This window comes from Grus americana, chromosome 2 (genome assembly GCF_028858705.1).
Source record: "Grus americana isolate bGruAme1 chromosome 2, bGruAme1.mat, whole genome shotgun sequence".
Taxonomy (NCBI): Eukaryota; Metazoa; Chordata; class Aves; order Gruiformes; family Gruidae; genus Grus; species Grus americana.
The window spans coordinates 29,978,569-29,995,548 of record NC_072853.1 but is presented as its reverse complement, the minus strand read 5'-3'; the positions used below and the strand labels follow the sequence as shown (position 1 = coordinate 29,995,548).

Below are 16,980 nucleotides of genomic sequence, written 5' to 3'. Positions count from 1 at the left end.
CACCCTCCCTGTAACCTGTAAATCTCATTTCTGAAACCCGTCAGGTTAAGCGTCTTGTTTTATGTGTCTGTCTGTCTCTGTGTGTATGTATACATATCGTCTTTGAATTTGGGAAATACTCCTACGTTGCCTGTACCTAGTTGTGGACATTCGTGCTTTTCCATATTCCCATTTCCCCGGCGTCGGTGCAGGCGGCAGCAGCCCCTTTCCCCTCACCTGGCCTTCCCGGCACTGACCCGGGCGGGCTCCTTTCTCGACAGCCCCGGGACGCCAGGAGCCATGCCGGGTAGCCCGCGCTACCCCACGCCGGGATTACTCTCTGTGCCCCACACACACAGCGGGACCCCCGCACCCCTCGTCCCCGGCGGGCAAGCTCTGAGGAGAAGCTCCCCCGAACCGGAGGCCTGAGGGGCTGGGGGCGGCAACCGGGGGCGCCTCACAGCTGTAGCGGCGGGGCGGCGGCGGGCGGGGGGTGTGAGGCAGCGCGGCTCTCCCCGCCCCCGGCGGTCGGGGCTCTGCTGTCCCTCTCGGCTCGCCGGCGGCGGGGAAGGGCATGGAGTTGGCGGGAGTCTATAAAAAGCCGCCGTGAGACGAGGCCACCGTCCTGCCAGAGCCGCCGGGAGAGGCTGAGGCGCGGCGCCGGGGCGCGGCAGCGACACCATGATTAACCCCAACTACTACCCCTGGGGCTACGACAGCGACAACGGTGAGTGGGGCCGCGGCCCGGCCCGGCTTCTCTGCGGCAGCCGCCCCCGCAGGCAGCGGGTCTGGGAGCGAAGCCCAGGCAAAACGGGAGGCCCCACTTCTGAGCCTCCACCAAGAGGGGGAATATGGGCTCCGGGCGGGCCGGGTCTGTGCAGCGGCAGCGTGGCCGGGTGGTGTGGCCCATTGGTCACCACTCGCCGGTGTTGAAATGAAGCTGGTGGAACAGGAGGTGGTGGCAGAGGTCTCCAAGTTAAATAATGTTAATTTTTCTACTGTTAATATAGTTTAAAGTTTGACATAGCTTTAAAATCCAGCTTTAGGCTAGGAATCTGTTGTGCCTGCAGAAGTTGGAAACCTGGGGGCCAGTGGTTTCTGCTCGCTCCTTGGCTGTGGGAAGAAGAGCATGGCCTTGGTCAGGCTTTTTCCACATGAACTTCTTGATAAAACCATGAGGATAATTAAATCTGCATTCCTGTCTTCTGCAGATATCAGTGGCCTTTTCTCTCTCCAGATGGGTACATGGTGCCACATTTGAATCATTGGGGTATATCCCATCATATTTCTAGCCACTGCCGGACTTGGGAGTATACGCTTCTGGTCTCCTTCCTTGGTCTTCTAGTCAGTGAAGTCCTGAGGTCGCTATGAGAATTTAGGTTCAGTTGAATGACATGCAGTATCCAGTATTCCAGCTAGAATAATCTAATTGCTTTTTATACAGTGAAACCCTTGACAGGGCATGACTAACAACCAGGTGATTAGTAACCTACTTACTAATAAATGTAATTGATATTCTATAGCTAGGGAAAGCCAAGCTTGCATTTATTGTAACACAAATATAATTCATACCTAGCTGGAAAAGATCTTCATGCTATTTCTCTGTATTTTTTCTAGGACCAGATCAGTGGCACAAAAATTACCCGAGTGCCAAAGGACGCCATCAGTCACCTATTGAAATCAATAACAAAGAAGTGCATTACGATCGCTCCCTACTACCGTGGTTTGCTAGTTATGATCCTGGTGCAGCTAAGACCATCCTCAATAATGGGAAAACCTGCAGAGTTGTATTCGATGATTCTTTCGATAGATCAGGTTAGTTTTGTATTCACCTCAAGCTGTCATTATATATCAGTGACTATTTCTCACGTTGGTTGGAAGACAGTGTGCTTGGAATGCTCATGGCTGTCGAAGGTCTCTGTGTACTGCCTGCATGCGACGTACAGGTTTCTGTGACTCCAGTGCCCTGCACAACCAGTGGGAAATGCCTGGGACTACTTTTAAAGTTCATAGGTAAAATCCTAGGGAATGGAGAGAGCTGCAAAGAAGCTTGGTGCAGGATGAATTAAGGTGTAAGGTAAATTTCTGAGCTTGCAAAAGCCATTGCAGTTGTGTTGCTTTCCAGAAGCAAGGAATCCAGGCTTTATCTATGAAGACTGAATTCCTCCATTCAAGGCTATTTGAGATGCCCAGCAGAACATCTTTAACTGGCTGAAGGTACACTATTTGAAAACTGTACCCATGTAATTTCTGATAAATGAAGTAATGAACCAGATGTTGCCACAAAGTCACAGTTAAAACTTTGGCATTCATGACATATTGTCTTAATGAGGATTGTAGGGCTGAGAAATTCCAGTGTTCAGCTTTAATGTCCAAAATCTTTTAACCACTTGTAGTTATGACAACATGCAATGTGCTGCATATATAATGCATAGCCTTTAAGAGTTACCGGGTTATATATTTTGGAGAGATATGTCTGTTCTGTTTAACAGGTGCTAGAAATATTTAGTTTATGTTGGCAGAACCGCTGACATTTCATGTTAATACTGTTGGCTGTATTTCAAAGGAAAAAACATTACTGAAAGAAGTATGAAATTGCATTAGTACTGAGATAAAAAGGAAAAATCAAATGCATACCTCACTCTTTAGTCTTGTATTAAGGTCAACAGAATTGTGTTATTATTTATAGTACATGGGATGGTAAGAAAAAGAAATGTCAGTTTCAGTAAAATATTGAAGTCTGTCTTCCACGTGTTTCTTAACTGCATTAGAAATTCTAGTTTCTATTACATTATAGCGAGGATTGACAGCTTTAATTACTAGGAGGAATTTTACTAATAGGTTGATTAATCTTAAATATCTGTGGGCATGGATTTAATGGATTTTTAATGAATGACTTGGGTTTCACGAATGCTGAGGATCAAAATGTACATAAGCTGGACTAGTTAATACACTATCGAAACTCACAAATGACTATGCAGTCAAGAGTTTGATTACTTTTCTAGCAAAGTGGGAATCTTTAGTGTTCTTTGAATAAAAATATTACTAATGTCAGATAACACGATACATCAGTAAGGAGATGTAGCTGTAGCATATGAGAAGACCTCCATTACCATTACTTACCATTTTTTACCAACTCTTTTATTTGTTGGAGCAGCATGAAATATATCAAGGGTTATAATATATCTTGTTATAATTACTTAGATTTTGCACGGGAGTATACAGACACAGCAGTCTACAGCATAGATGCAACACTGTGGCCACAAAGAGCAGAAAGTTTTGGAACGTCCTGTATTTTTTTCAGATGAACTGCTCACTAACTGTTGTGTTCTGATCTCAGAAATAAAAAGTGACTCACTGGAAAAAAAGTAGGTGTATTTCTCAACTCTTTGAAGGCAAGAAACATTCAGTGTTTATTGTTATGTCTCCTTTGTTATACCAATGCCTGCAGAGTCTGTGGGTGGTGTTCCTTCTCTAACATAATGCTAATTGCAGGACAAATTCCACTGTGCATACTCCTACTGACTTGAGCATATTTTAAGTTTTTTAGGTTATGTACAGCAACTTATTTTTTGTGTAAAGGAACCGCCAGCTGCATAATACATACATGTGTAATAGAAATCATATAGGAATGATTTTCCTTGGCAACAAAAACATTCTATCTATCCATATCTCTCTCTCTCTGAATTATTTCTGAGTTAACCAAAAAACTAAGGGCTTCCCTTATTTTCCTAAATTTTTCAGTTAGAGTGGTCATACCCATATTTGTAGTTATATCTAGATTTTCATTAGTGGTAGATGAAATAGATTGCTGAATAAATTGCAAAGGTGAGTGATAAAATGAATTACTTTGGATGTCTCCGAATCTTACTTTCCTTGTGTTTTCTCTGCCAGGAATACTTTGAATATTTACCATTGGGACAGTTTGTTAAATTATTAGAGAGAAGCTTCTAGAAAAAGTGCTGTCCAATGTAATTCACATGTTATGTTGAAAAAGACTTACTACTGTTGTCTTTGGAGTTAGTCTGGTGGAAGAAATTGGAGAATTTATCTCCAGTTCTTTATAAAGTCTGGTTAACTTTAAGAATCTGCTATACAACTGAAGGCTTTGATGACAGATATTTGCTTTAGTAGCTGTGTCATGCCTCTGCTGCCTGTCCATCCAAGTCAGTGGACTTGGTTGCCTGTTTTACCATCTCTATGTGGAAGAAAGATCTTAAGTGCTGTAAAATCATTGCAGGTGGAGGCTGGAGTCTCAAAATCCAGGAAAGAGATCAAAACCTCCTAGGTAGTTGTGCCACCTTGTGATGGCCACAATAAAACCCATACCAGAACTTAGGTACTTTGGCAGCCTGCCACTGCTATGTTCAATTATTTAAACTCTAATTAAAACTGAGGGAAGTTTGTCCACAGACACATTTTGGTTGGTTCCTGCAAAAAGTTACTTAACATTTTGTGTACTGAATTTACACTGGAACAAGTCGGTTGGTTTACAGGAATAGCACAGCTAAATCTCAGTGCTTGTGTAGCTGTGGTACATACCACTTGATGGCTATACTACGTGCCACAAAAGGCAGCAAAGTTAAATTTTTGAACACATCTATCATTTGTAGTGTCTGCATGAAGGTACTGAGTGTTAATATGAGCACTGCAGAGCTTGGGTGCAGGGGATTTAGGAGTTGAGTTTCTGTTAACTGAACCTCCCTGTGATTGTTAGAGAGAAAAATCAACAGTCAAGGGCCTGCTGAGGCCGCAGTCACTAAGTGGACTGTCAGTTTTCTGCCCCTGGAGACAGGGATTTCAGCCCTACTGTAGATGACAAAGAAAGATGACGTGGAAGCTTGCTGATGAACAGGCTCTGGTCAGTAGGCATGAAAATGGAAAAGGTGTGTTGCAGTGCAGGTGAGGGTGGGTGCCACACTGACAGACGCTTCTCTTTTTCCCAGTCTGTCCCCGTAAGAGTACAAAGTTCAAATACAAACAAAAGTAATTCTTCTGCATATCTATTCAATGTTTGTTTGAAGAAAATTTCAGTGAGAACTGTGTAAAACATTCCAGAAGCTCTTAGGAAATATATTTTATCCCTGCAGTTAGCCAGAGTGTTTCAGCACAGAGATCCTCTTTTGAGCAGAGGCTTTTTTATAACATCTAAAATGTGGCATTGACATTAAAAACCTGTGGGTTTTATACTGCACTGTTAGATGCTGTTATAAAGCAGCATAACAAAGGTAATGTCTTTTTCAATTGTCATGCAGTAATACCATACTAATTTAATTTCATTGTGGTTTACCAGTTCATTTTATGGATTTGGCTGGATGTGAGGATCATAAATCTTGTAAGAACAGTTAGTTCTTCTCATGTTTATAAACACAGCTCACCTCAGGAGTCTGTTTAGTGCTCCTTGTGTTTTTCCACCTGACTTTGACAGTATGCCTTCACACCAAAAAGGGAAGGCATTTGCGTAGATATAACTTTGCCAGTTTTACTTTAATGAGGATAGATGACAGTTGACAATAGCGCAGATTAACAACCAGACCCCTACCTAAGCTGCTCAGCAAGTGGACGGACTGATTTCAAAACCTGCTTGTCACATTTCTGTTGTTAAGGTCACCCTGCTAACTAAGGTAAAGTGCAGTGGCCATCTCCACCCAAACTGCATGACACCTTCATTTTGCTGTGTAAACACAGAGGGAGATAGAGAGTTTTTTCTCGCCTTAGTTACATCCTCCAGTGCAACACTTGCCCTCTCTGGGGTAAACCTCTGCCTCAGCAATTACATTGAGAGTGGAAAAACTCCATTCTTTTATTAGCCAGTTCTGTCTCATGCTGCTCAGTTTACGACGGATCAAATAAAAGGTGAACCTTTTTACTGGAACTGATGTCCACATGTGTGTCCATGTAGGATTGCTCTGTGATAAACCATTCTTCAATGTGGATGGAGGGACAAGGAATTAGAGCAAGCGCTTCAGACTGAGATGACATTTTTACGTCTGGTATCAGGCACTGGTGGAGGGTGATTACAAACCCATATAAAAAGAGTCAGTCACTGAGCAATGGGTGAGAGTTTGAAATGATAAGGCACCAAAAAGGAGTGAATACTTTTCTCCCATGTCTTCCTGGGCTGATTTGTATATTCCTGCAGCTGGGCCATGTTACTTTAATGGCAGCAAGTTTAAGGGAGTTACATTTTGGTAAGTCTGCTGTGTCCATCCTGTTAACTTCCTGTAGAGCAGAAACAGGAACAGAAATGTCACGTTTCAAATATTCAGAAGTAAGTCCAGCCATTCAGCTAGCCATGTGAAAAGGATTATGCAGTATTTCAGAGGAATAAGACAAAAGCTGGCTGTCCATATATGAGTGAGTGAGCCTGCAGGCTCCTTTTTTAAAGCTCTTGCTATTTGTTTCATGCAGTGTCATAGGTAGAAGCTCAGAATGAGTCATGGGGCCTTCTAGAAAAGCATCCTTTTGTGTTTTGTGGTAGGAAAATAGCTACTGCAGCCCTAAAACTGGGAGTCTCGGATAATTAAGGTAAACATTTCCTATGTAATAATTGTTAGCATAATTCCCTGTTACATGTAAATATGTAAATATATAAAAATAAAGCTATATTTTAACACCACTGAAAAACAATTTAAAGATACCATAGTTTCTTTTATAAACTTTCACCTCATATTCTTTTTTCTAACTGGTATATGGGTGTGTATTTATTGGTGTTAGTATTTTCTGAAAAGAAAAACCCAAGAGGATAAAGATACTTTTAGAATTTAGGTTCTGAGCCACATGTTTAAAAAAATTAAAGATTTCTTTTACTAACTTTGAGCTATGCAGACATAGTTTGGGATTTTTTATGTTTTAGATATTGGAGAACTTAATTCTTGAAACTGTTCCATTTACCTTTTTTAAAGCATAGGGAAATTTCATTTACTGACTTGTCATTTCATGTATTTCTGTTTTGTACTACACACGTGCAATTAAGAGAAAGAAAACACAAAACATCTTTTTGTCCTTCAGGAGATGTCGGTTTGTAGGCATCTCAGTCTTTGAATCATTCTGTCTGCTTAAAGTGTGCTAAGTAAAAGCTACTGTCTATTTATAGATGAGTGAAGCTGGAATGTGTTGGCACAAGGTGATGCGGAGCTTTACCTAACGCCCAATTGAAAATGTCTGCTGATGGCCCATCAGTGGAAATAATGACACATTTTTACCTTAAACTGGATTATTTGGTCTTACAGATCTATTTTAATGGAGAATTGATGGCCTTGTCAGCTACTACTGTTACCGTGTCTGCATTGACCATAGAACTGAGTGTCTGTGGGAATAAGTAAAAGGAATTTGTTGAGAATAATGGCTTGCTCTTAATGTTCAGTAAAGAATACTCTTAGTACTTTATTTCTTGAAATAATGGATTTCATTCCTTTTCAGATTGAAGGATATTTTTTTCTAGCATATAAAGACCTGTTCTTGAGAACTGCTGAATGGTTTATAGGAATGCTATAATTTCTATCTCCAAATAAAGTGAATGAGAACTTAGTATTAATTAGTATTTAGTGAATATGAAGAAGATCATCCCTTTTTATCATGAGATTCTTTCAAATACACAACCTTCATTTGGTACATAATGTAAAAATATTAAGATTATTTAGAATATGGGGTATTGTTCATCACAGGCTGAATTTTTCTTTAGGAAAATAGTTTGTGTTCTCAGTGATTGCTTTTCTGGTTCGTTTGCTGTTTTCTTTCTCCTCTTCCACAGCCAGAGGGAGCAGCCATTATAGCAGAAGCAGCATTACTGATTTCATAGGTTTTTAAACAAATAAGTCATAGCCTGCAGTAAGAGACAGAATTTCTAGCATTTTGTGGGAATTTATCATCTCACACTTCAGTAGTTCATCTTAAACATGGCTATTTTTGTGTGTTTTCATATAGGTAGGTATTAGAAGGAATTTAGGGGACGATTAAGACACCTAAATTTAGTTGTCTTATGTGGTCTTTTGACGTAGGTGAACTGTCTCTAAACTCCCATTCTAGTCAACAGAGATGGAGTCACAGTCAATGGAGTCCGAGGAGCAATTCAGGTCACCATCACTTGAACGTCTACCTTAAGGCAAGCAGAATTACTCTAGAGGCTCGACTGTTCTAATTAGGGTCTTACTTCACTTACCCAAACATAGGCACCTCATGCCATTTTTGATAACCTAGTGTATTTTACCTTGCCCCTAGATACTGCTTTAGAAAAATACAGTTCTTCTACAGATCTTGTATCACATCTTCCAGTCCTGTTCAGATGTCTTTGGTATATCCCAGAAGGTACTAGATGCACATTTATGCAGCTGAATTAAAACAATGATCTCGATTGACTATAATGGAAGCCTAGACACAAATAATTTTCAACTGCCTGTAAGTGCATGTAGCTGAAGATGGTTGCTAAAATCAGTGCAGATTTCTTAGAGGTACTCAGTAGTCTCAGAACATAGAACATCTATACAGTAAATATGTAAATATTTTTAAAATATATGTATTTCCTTTTAAAAATTGGAAGATACCTGAGTCTAATGCTGATGCAGATTATTAATTGCAGTGCTGAGAGGTGGGCCACTTCCAGGAATCTACAGGCTGCGTCAGCTTCACTTTCATTGGGGTTCATCTGATGACCATGGCTCTGAGCATGTTGTGAATGGAGTGAGGTATGCAGGAGAGGTAAGACTCACCACTTTTTACTTTAAAATAGGGTGTAAGGTAACATTTGTCATTATCGTTCAAGTGGGACAAATTTTGTCATTTGTCTGCTTTTCAAGGAGCTCTTTCTATTTCTTCTTACTGACATTTTCTTCTTACTGCCATCGATTCTTAGAAATGTGAATCAGCTTGAAATAGTTCTCACAGTATAAGAAAAGAAAAATGCTATGTGAAACTAAAGTTTCCATGTTCTCAAACCAACGTGGCTTGAAACACAGGACAGCATGACTGAATTACTGAGAAGCAATGCAAAGTTACTAAAACAGTATTCTGAAAGTATAGTTTTATAGCAAAAGTATAAAATTGTAGCAACAGAAAGGGGGAAGAATGTGTTACCTGGATTTTCTACCATTAGGATTGTAAGGGTGGATGAGAACTGTAGACTAATAATATATAGAGCTTACATTCATATGGATTCTTTGATAGAATTGCTGTAATTTGAAAGCCAAATGGAAATGAGTCACATATTGTGGATGACTTCTGAACTGCATGTTCTGCCTGCTTATTTAAGCATCTTTTCTGTGTTCTTCAACTCTAAGATGAGATTTCTGTTCTTTTTTGCAATTTCTGTATTAAGATGTTTATAGTTTATTTTAAAGCAAATAGCCTAAATGGTAATATATGGCTGATATAATTCATATATGAATTGCTGTGGTTTTTTTTTTGAAGGCCTAATCCTCATTCTTATTTGCCCCAAACTCTCTCACATATATGTAGAACTCTAAATTTGCCTTCTGATGGCTTGCTATTCAATAATGGCTTTTTTTAACATGTTTTTCCTTGTTTCTAGCTACATTTGTTACACTGGAATCCCAAATACAGTAATTACCTTGATGCTGTGAGAAGAACTGATGGAATAGCTGTTTTGGCCATATTTTTGCAAGTATGAAGAAGCATGCAACCCTTCTTTGTACTGCTATTATAGAGTTTTCTATTCTTACAGGGTTAAAAAAGCAAAACCCTTTGAATATATTTGCTAGGGATCGTACCACATTGAAGGGCTTAACTTTCCATAATGCGTGCTTTTCAAGTTATAGAGCATGAGTCATGTTATTTCAAATGGTATCTAATACTACATACACATGTCCCAGCAGCTATTGTGTCACTGTGTGGCTAGTGGAAGCTGTAAATGCAGATATATTTGCCCCTGTTTTGGGGACATGATGTCAGTAGTGGCCCTCTGACCAATAGCAGTCAGCTGTCTTCTGTGCTAATCATAGACTGATTTCAAGGACAGATACCGCTCCTAGGCTTTTCATTAATTTTCTCGCAGGCAAAACTAACTCACAGACAATACACGTAACTCATCCTTTTTTAAAATCTTTTTGGGGACATGCAGTCTTAGCCTGAAATATTGGCCTTTGCTCTCTCTTGTTTTATTAATCTTCACTAGAGGTAGAAAAGTGGACATCTGTGTTGAGATCAGCAATTGCAAACAGTAGATCTGATCATGAATTCTGGATTTTAAACTAGAATTAAACTTTTTCTGAATTCTGTACTTGAGTCTGAAGATTTGTTTATCTTTGTTCAGCTAAAATTCAATGTCAACAGGAATAGCTGTATTGTGAAATTACCTGTGATGCTGATTTTCTGTACTGATATAATTTTCTTATTTGCATCATATTATCTGTTGGGGTATAGACTGAAGATGTAGCTTACTAAGCTGGTAGGGGTGAGAGGCTGGGTTAATGCATTGTAATTTTATAGTTGATATATGTTTAGAAGCACATATAATAAAATATGAGAAGGAAGAAAACTGATCAAGCAGAACTCTTTGGTTAGCTCATACTTTCTTCTTTACAGGTAGGGAAAACTCCCAAACCAGAGATGAAAAGAATTCTCGAAGAAATAAATGCTATCAAAACAAAGGTAATGATGTTGGGCTTTTCATTGTAGGAAGATCACCATTCTAGACCCACAAATTCTCAGGGAAAAAAAAAATAATCAAGAGGCATGACTTCCTAGTTTTCAAATTCTGCTCTGCAACATTGTGAGAATATACTTGTGAATAAAACTGTGGGTAGCTTTTCCTTAACAAGAAAAGTCCTTTCTTCCATTTACGTATGAGCTTTCTTTGGCTTTAAGTGGGCCTTACAATTTTGTGAAAATAAGAGTCATTTCACCAAACTTTACTCACTTCAAAACTAGGCATGGAGTCTTATTCTCTCAGTGGTCAGTGACAAAAGAAAGGCACCTTTGGAAATTGGTCTGTTCAGTCTTGAAATAGGCTGCCGAATGGACCTCTGGAAATGCCACTGACTAGCCATCTGTGTCTCAGATAGCATTATCTGATAAGAATCTCACCGTAAACGTACATTTCATAGGCTGTCTTGTTTGTTACTAGCACAAATATTATAAATCTAGAGTACCTGTCTCACTTCATTATATGGTGACCTAATCCCATACTCAATAGATAGGCAGAATTTCCATAAGAAAGGAGGCCAGAAGGAAGAGTATTTCTGCACAGAAATGAGTGAAGCACATTGGTACTGGACGCCACTTCACATGAGTTAGCTCAGGTACAAGAAGTAGCATCATGGAGTTGTATGTTGTGTCATGCTTCTCTGGGCCCATCTGTGAGGGTCATTCAGCCCACTTATCTTCACACTGCATCATTATGTATTGTGTAGATGTGTGCTTCGTTTCCTTAGTCTGTACCATTGAAGTATCTGAGTCATTCTCTCTTAAAATACCACAGCTGCATCTTTACCTAATCTCAACTAGAGCTGTTGAAGAGTTTTCAGTTTGGTTTTGTTGTGTTTTTGTTTTTGTTCTTTTTAAGGGGAAAGAAGCTCCTTTTCCAAACTTCGATCCTTCAATTCTTTTCCCTAAATCTCATGACTACTGGACGTACCATGGGTCTTTCACTACTCCACCTTGTGAAGAGTGCATCACCTGGATTATTCTTAGAGAGCCTATCATAGTCAGCTCAGACCAGGTAAACTTCAAATAGATAATATTTTACCCATTTCTTTTTAGTTCCCTGCCATAATGTGATCTTATTCTTTTGACAAGGAAAATGCTCATGGGATTCTGTGAGAAATTGCATGATTAAAAGGACATTGAAGAACTGAATGCCTTAGAAACTACCTTGGGACTCCATAGAGAACCTGTAAAAATCTCCAAAGGACTGCAGTCTACAACCTAATACGTGCAATCAACCTATTAGACATATCTCTCTGTCTCTGTATGACTCCCACATTAACTAATTGAGCAGAGATGATGACCTCCTCTACTCGCAACAGCTCATTGTTTCCTAGTCCACATCAGACATCATTTTGGTTCAAATTCACAGACATCAGAGAGCTTTATAAATCAGTAAAGTTGTAACACAGTGTAGATGGTAAGAGTTACAGCAGTTTGGAGTGTGACTGACACCAAGCAGTAGTTACTATATCTGAGAGTTCTTGCTCCTGTGGGCAAGAGACCTCTTGCGACATGAACTAAAGGAAAGAGCTGCTCTTTTTGTTTCCCAGTCCCTGTGTTCCCATGATATTAACTCTTGCTAGTAGGAGAAGATGGAGCTGGATGTGGCTCACACCTTTTATTTTACACAGAGCTCAAAACTGCATTACACCAAGAGCCAGTGGAGGAAAGCTCAAACCATTAAGCTCTGTTCTCCTGCAACTGTTTAAATCAGAATTTTGACACATTTAGCTAAAGCTTTAGGTTTGCACCAACAACTTTGATTATGCAGGACTTTTTCAACCATTTAGATTGCCTCAAGCTTCCTGAAGTAAAGTGTTAATTGCTTGTCATGATGAATGTTTGAAGGTAATCACTGGACAAATTATGAAATAAAGCTGCTGTCAAAAAGTGACCATCTGCAGTGAAATGCAGTGGGACAGTCAGGTACCTTAACTACATTGCACGCCTAATGAAGCAGGAGTCCAGTGTTCTCACCTAATGCAGCTGAGCATTTCCAACTCTTTGAACATTCTTCTTTGCAAATGTGTCTCTTATAGCTTGCTTCTTTGAAAAACATCTTTTATCAGAATACGAATTTACTGGGATTGGTGATTCTGTCTGCCCGGCATTCTAGATGGCATCATGTAACCAGGAAAGTATTGTATCAGGTGCTTGACGCCCATGTTTCTGGAAGGTATACCAGCTAAATTTTCACAAACAGGAGCAGTATCAGATAACTGTAATTTGTTAATTTGAAAGCCTTCTCCGGTCACTTACCACAACAAAGTATTTCTTGTTAATCCTCATTCTCCTTCAATCCCATTTATAGAAATTTGAGTGCCCTTTTTCATCACATTTCACCCTGTGATTCTACTTGTATCACACGAGTCAGTTTTCTCATTTGAGATTATTCCTTTACTCAGCAGACTACTATGATACAATGTCACAAATTCCAAGACTCCAGGATAGTAAGAACATGAACATTAATCAAGCGACTGACATATTATGTAGATATTATATGTAGACACATAACTTTTCATTTTAGATTCTCAAGGTGATAAGGTGTTTTGTTGTATTGATTAATGTGCACGTGTCACCAAAAAAATCTGTTTTCTAGTACTTCGTATTTATGTAGCTCTCTGTCTTTTAAAGAATAGAACTCAGGTATGATGGGAACCTTAGCTGGCAAGAGATGAAATATGGTAATGTATTCGTATGACTTACAGCTTGATTTTCACAGCTTATTGAATTTGTCTGCCTCCTGTTTCCCTGCCCATCCGAAAATTAATATATGTGGGCTATTTTGAAGCTGATACTTGCGTGAAAAATACAAATATGGTCTGACTGGTTTCCACAAAATAAATCTGTTTAGAGGTTTATATTACAGAAGATCAACTACAGATTTTCTTGGGAAAAGTGTAGTCATTACTGAGCATCTCTGATTTAAAATGCATTTTTAAAGGAATAACTAACCACATCATTGATCCAGCTTCATGAAAAGACTTTTTGATCACTGCTGTATTTGGGTCATGGCCTTTTTTTCAGCTTAAAGTTAGTGAGTTTTGGGAAACATACAGACTGTTCTCTAATTGGCCATACTGTAGAAAAATGGAGCATTTAAGGTAAAAAGGAAATTACTACGTATAGTATATGTACATATATGTATTATCCTGTCCCGAGATAATAACTTTTCAGGCAGAATTGGCAGTGTATGTGGGGTACTGTATACAAATACAATAGAAAGACTTTCCTTACTCCAGAGTGCCTGCAGTCTAAATAATGTATTCATAAAAGAGGATTGTGTTACTTCTAATCCTAGAAAGTGTACTGCCATGGCAGCCTCATTAATAGTAATTATTTTAAGCATGTGTGCATTTACAGTGGATCGCTTGGATGCTTTTGCAGCCAGATGGTAATAATGTATTAGCCACAAGGATAAGTGCAGTCACTGCAAATCAGTACTCTGTAGGAAAAATCAATTCACCAGAAATCCCTGTGAGATGTAGAGTGGGTGGCCTAGCTGCTCAGATTACTTTTAATGAAAGGATAGGAATTTAACTGTGGAATAACTCTGTCCAATAGCAGACTAATTTTTTTCACCTTTATCTAGCTATAGCCTGAATATATGCTCTTTTTTTTTTTACTGAGTAGAGCAGATCTTCCACAAATAATAATAAAACCCAGCAATCTCTTCTCCAATAGCACTTTATCAGTACGAACAAAACCGCTGAACTATTTTCATCTCCTACTGTTCCTGTACCAAGTATTCTTCCTTTGAAATCTGAAATTTAATTTCAGGTGAATAATCCCTCTGATGCATATTATATTGGTTATAAATGCGACACCATCACTGTTAGGCAAACTGAGATAGCTGGCTTTTCTGAGCTGTGTAGTGATGAGCAACGTTGAGATGCCTAAGCTAGCTCAGTCCATAAACTGCAGTTAGTGTAGTCACAGTGAACCCAGCTTTTACACCCCAGACAGAAGTTCTGCTTCTATTGGACTTGAATTCTGTACCATAAAAGGTAGATACAGCAGCGTATCAAAGCTGGTTGCGAACAAAGTTGATGTGTGCCATGCAGGGGGCTACATTTTCAGGTGTACGCATGGGAAAATGTATGCATCCTTTTCATGGTAAGCCATTCAAACAGCGAAGTGTCAAGTGTCTGAATCCCAGCTGATATGCTTTCTGTCTGATGTTGTGAATGGCAGTGACAGTAAATTAACGTAATGTATCTGTAAGTGGGTATATGTGTTGCATCCTTTGAAAATCAGAAAGTAGTAGAGGAAAAGCATTATACAGTTTTGAAGAGTATGGGTAGAACTCTTCTTTTGGCATCCCTCAAAAACCCATACCTTAGTTAAAAAAAAAAAAAACTGGCCAGGGAGAGTCAAGCTGCAGACCCTGTTTACAAACAATTTGAAACCTTGACCAAGTCATCATCCAAGTTTACATTCCTGTTAATGGACTTTTTTGTGTCACTGCAGCAGAATATATCCTCTGTTACAGACCCACCACAGAAATGAACAATTAGTTTATAATTTAGCCTTAACACCTTGCCATTTCAGAGGCTTCTCAACAATCAGACACTAAGGCAGGGTTAGAGTCGGAGAGGTTTATTAGGGCATAGGCTGTTCTATTTGCCTTTTCTGAGGACTTCCCACAGTTTGTGTGGCTGTACATAGTTCTGTAGACAGTACATAAACGACAGTACTTTTCACAATCCTGTTCAGATAGGACCCATTTTTTCTGTCTTGTCTATTTCTAAGAATATTACTGCTAGGAGAAGAATGTGAGTACAGTTCTTATGGTGATGGGGTGAAGGATATCTTCACAACTTTTAAGGAGACTTTCTCCCCAGCTTCTGGGGCTGGGCCAGCCTCCTTGGTTTAATTGTTGGGCTGTGGATTTGATCCCAAGGGATTTCCATCAGGACACTTCAATTTTTGCTCTCCTGCAGATGGCGAAGCTCCGCAGCCTATCCAAGAATGCCGAGAATGAACCTGATCTCCCTCTGGTTGATAACTGGCGCCCGACTCAGCCTCGGTATTTCAGGATGGTGAGCGCATCATTCCTCTAGGACCTGGCTCGGGTTGGGTGTCCCTGAGTGAGGCGACCTGTAGAACTAAGAGATGGTTTTGGTTTGTGTCCTCTGTTGCATTTAGACAGAACTCCAGCTGTAGGTCTGGAGGCTGAAACTCTTGAGTCATGAAATATGAATTTCACTTTCAGAGGATAACATTTACTTAGGCAAATCCTATCATTAAAATAGGAGTAGAGAATCTGTTTGGCTCTTCATAACCACTTTAACATTAGCTTTTGTTAATAATACAAAGGAAGAAAGAAGATGCTACTAACAACTGCAAAACCATTTCCTATTTCCCATGTCTGTTGATGCTTGCCTTAGTCCATGCTAAAGAGGTTGCAGTTAAGAGAAGTAATTGTTTTCAGCATAGAACCATATTTTTCAGTAGTTGTTTTCAGCATTTTCTATATCCTGCTCTGAGCTGCACCAGTTAATGCACAGGGCATTCTTGCAAATAAATGAGAGCACTCTTGGTATTTGATACTCACCTAAAATACAAAATGATAGAAAATTGCTTTGTTACCATTGATAAATAAGTTTTTAACTTCTTAAAACAATGGACAGGTGAAACAGAGGTCTATTCTGAAAATTGTATTCACTGATTTATATGTAGTTAAAACTGGAATGAGGGAAGAGCTGTTTCTGTTTGTGTCACAACTGGTTTTCCATATTAAAAGACTAATTTGTATTTTAACATTGTAGCAATCAGTGTGACATGGATTTTGAGAACTTGGTCTCTTCATATCCTGAATATATATTTTCTCCCTGTATGCAAGTGGCTTTTCTGTGTAAAATGGGTGTTAAGACAGCAAGAGTTCTTAATCTTTTTAGTGTTGTTTTTTTTTTTTTTTTGAGGCAGATTCTCAATTAAGGTGCAAATATAACTGATTCTGCTGTCCATGAGATTTGTGCATAAATATCTGAAACCACAGTTTGACTCTTCTGATCAAAATGCAGTTGATCAGGGTGTTCTTATCCCTTCTTTTGGTATAAAGATCAATGAAGCAGGATTGTAAGCCTATACTTGAAATAACAGTATTTCTGCATTAAAAAATCCAACAATAATAAATACATTTACTTAAGAATTTGTTCTGTATGTTGCTTTTTCCAATTTTAGAAACATGTAAAAATAACAGAATTTTAAAGAAAGACTTGTCCTCTGTAATACACCTTCATGGAAACTGATGGTGGATGGTATTTTAGATGTCTGTTTGAACTACAAGAGTACTGATAATATTTCATGTGACTGCAAGAAATAGCATCTTAAATA

General features: G+C 39.1%; 1 protein-coding gene across 1 annotated transcript; it reads left to right on the top strand.

The window, feature by feature from the left end:
- The first annotated feature begins 519 nt into the window (after window positions 1-519).
- LOC129202843 (carbonic anhydrase 3-like) lies at window positions 520-16,753 on the top strand. The gene is made up of 7 exons (XM_054816424.1): window positions 520-706; window positions 1,597-1,794; window positions 8,558-8,676; window positions 9,506-9,598; window positions 10,519-10,584; window positions 11,498-11,653; window positions 15,585-16,753. The coding sequence occupies exons 1-7, from the start codon at window positions 661-663 to the stop codon at window positions 15,702-15,704; spliced, it is 798 nt and encodes a 265-aa protein (XP_054672399.1). The 5' UTR covers window positions 520-660; the 3' UTR covers window positions 15,705-16,753.
- Window positions 16,754-16,980: the final 227 nt, after the last annotated feature.

Excerpts from the sequence above, each read along its gene's own strand:
- LOC129202843 (XM_054816424.1), top strand. The coding sequence starts at position 661 with ATGATTAACCCCAACTACTACCCCTGGGGCTACGACAGCGACAACG. Across the intron at positions 1,795-8,557 it reads TGATTCTTTCGATAGATCAG|TGCTGAGAGGTGGGCCACTT; the intron begins GTTAGTTTTGTA and ends TATTAATTGCAG. Across the intron at positions 9,599-10,518 it reads TTTTGGCCATATTTTTGCAA|GTAGGGAAAACTCCCAAACC; the intron begins GTATGAAGAAGC and ends TCTTCTTTACAG.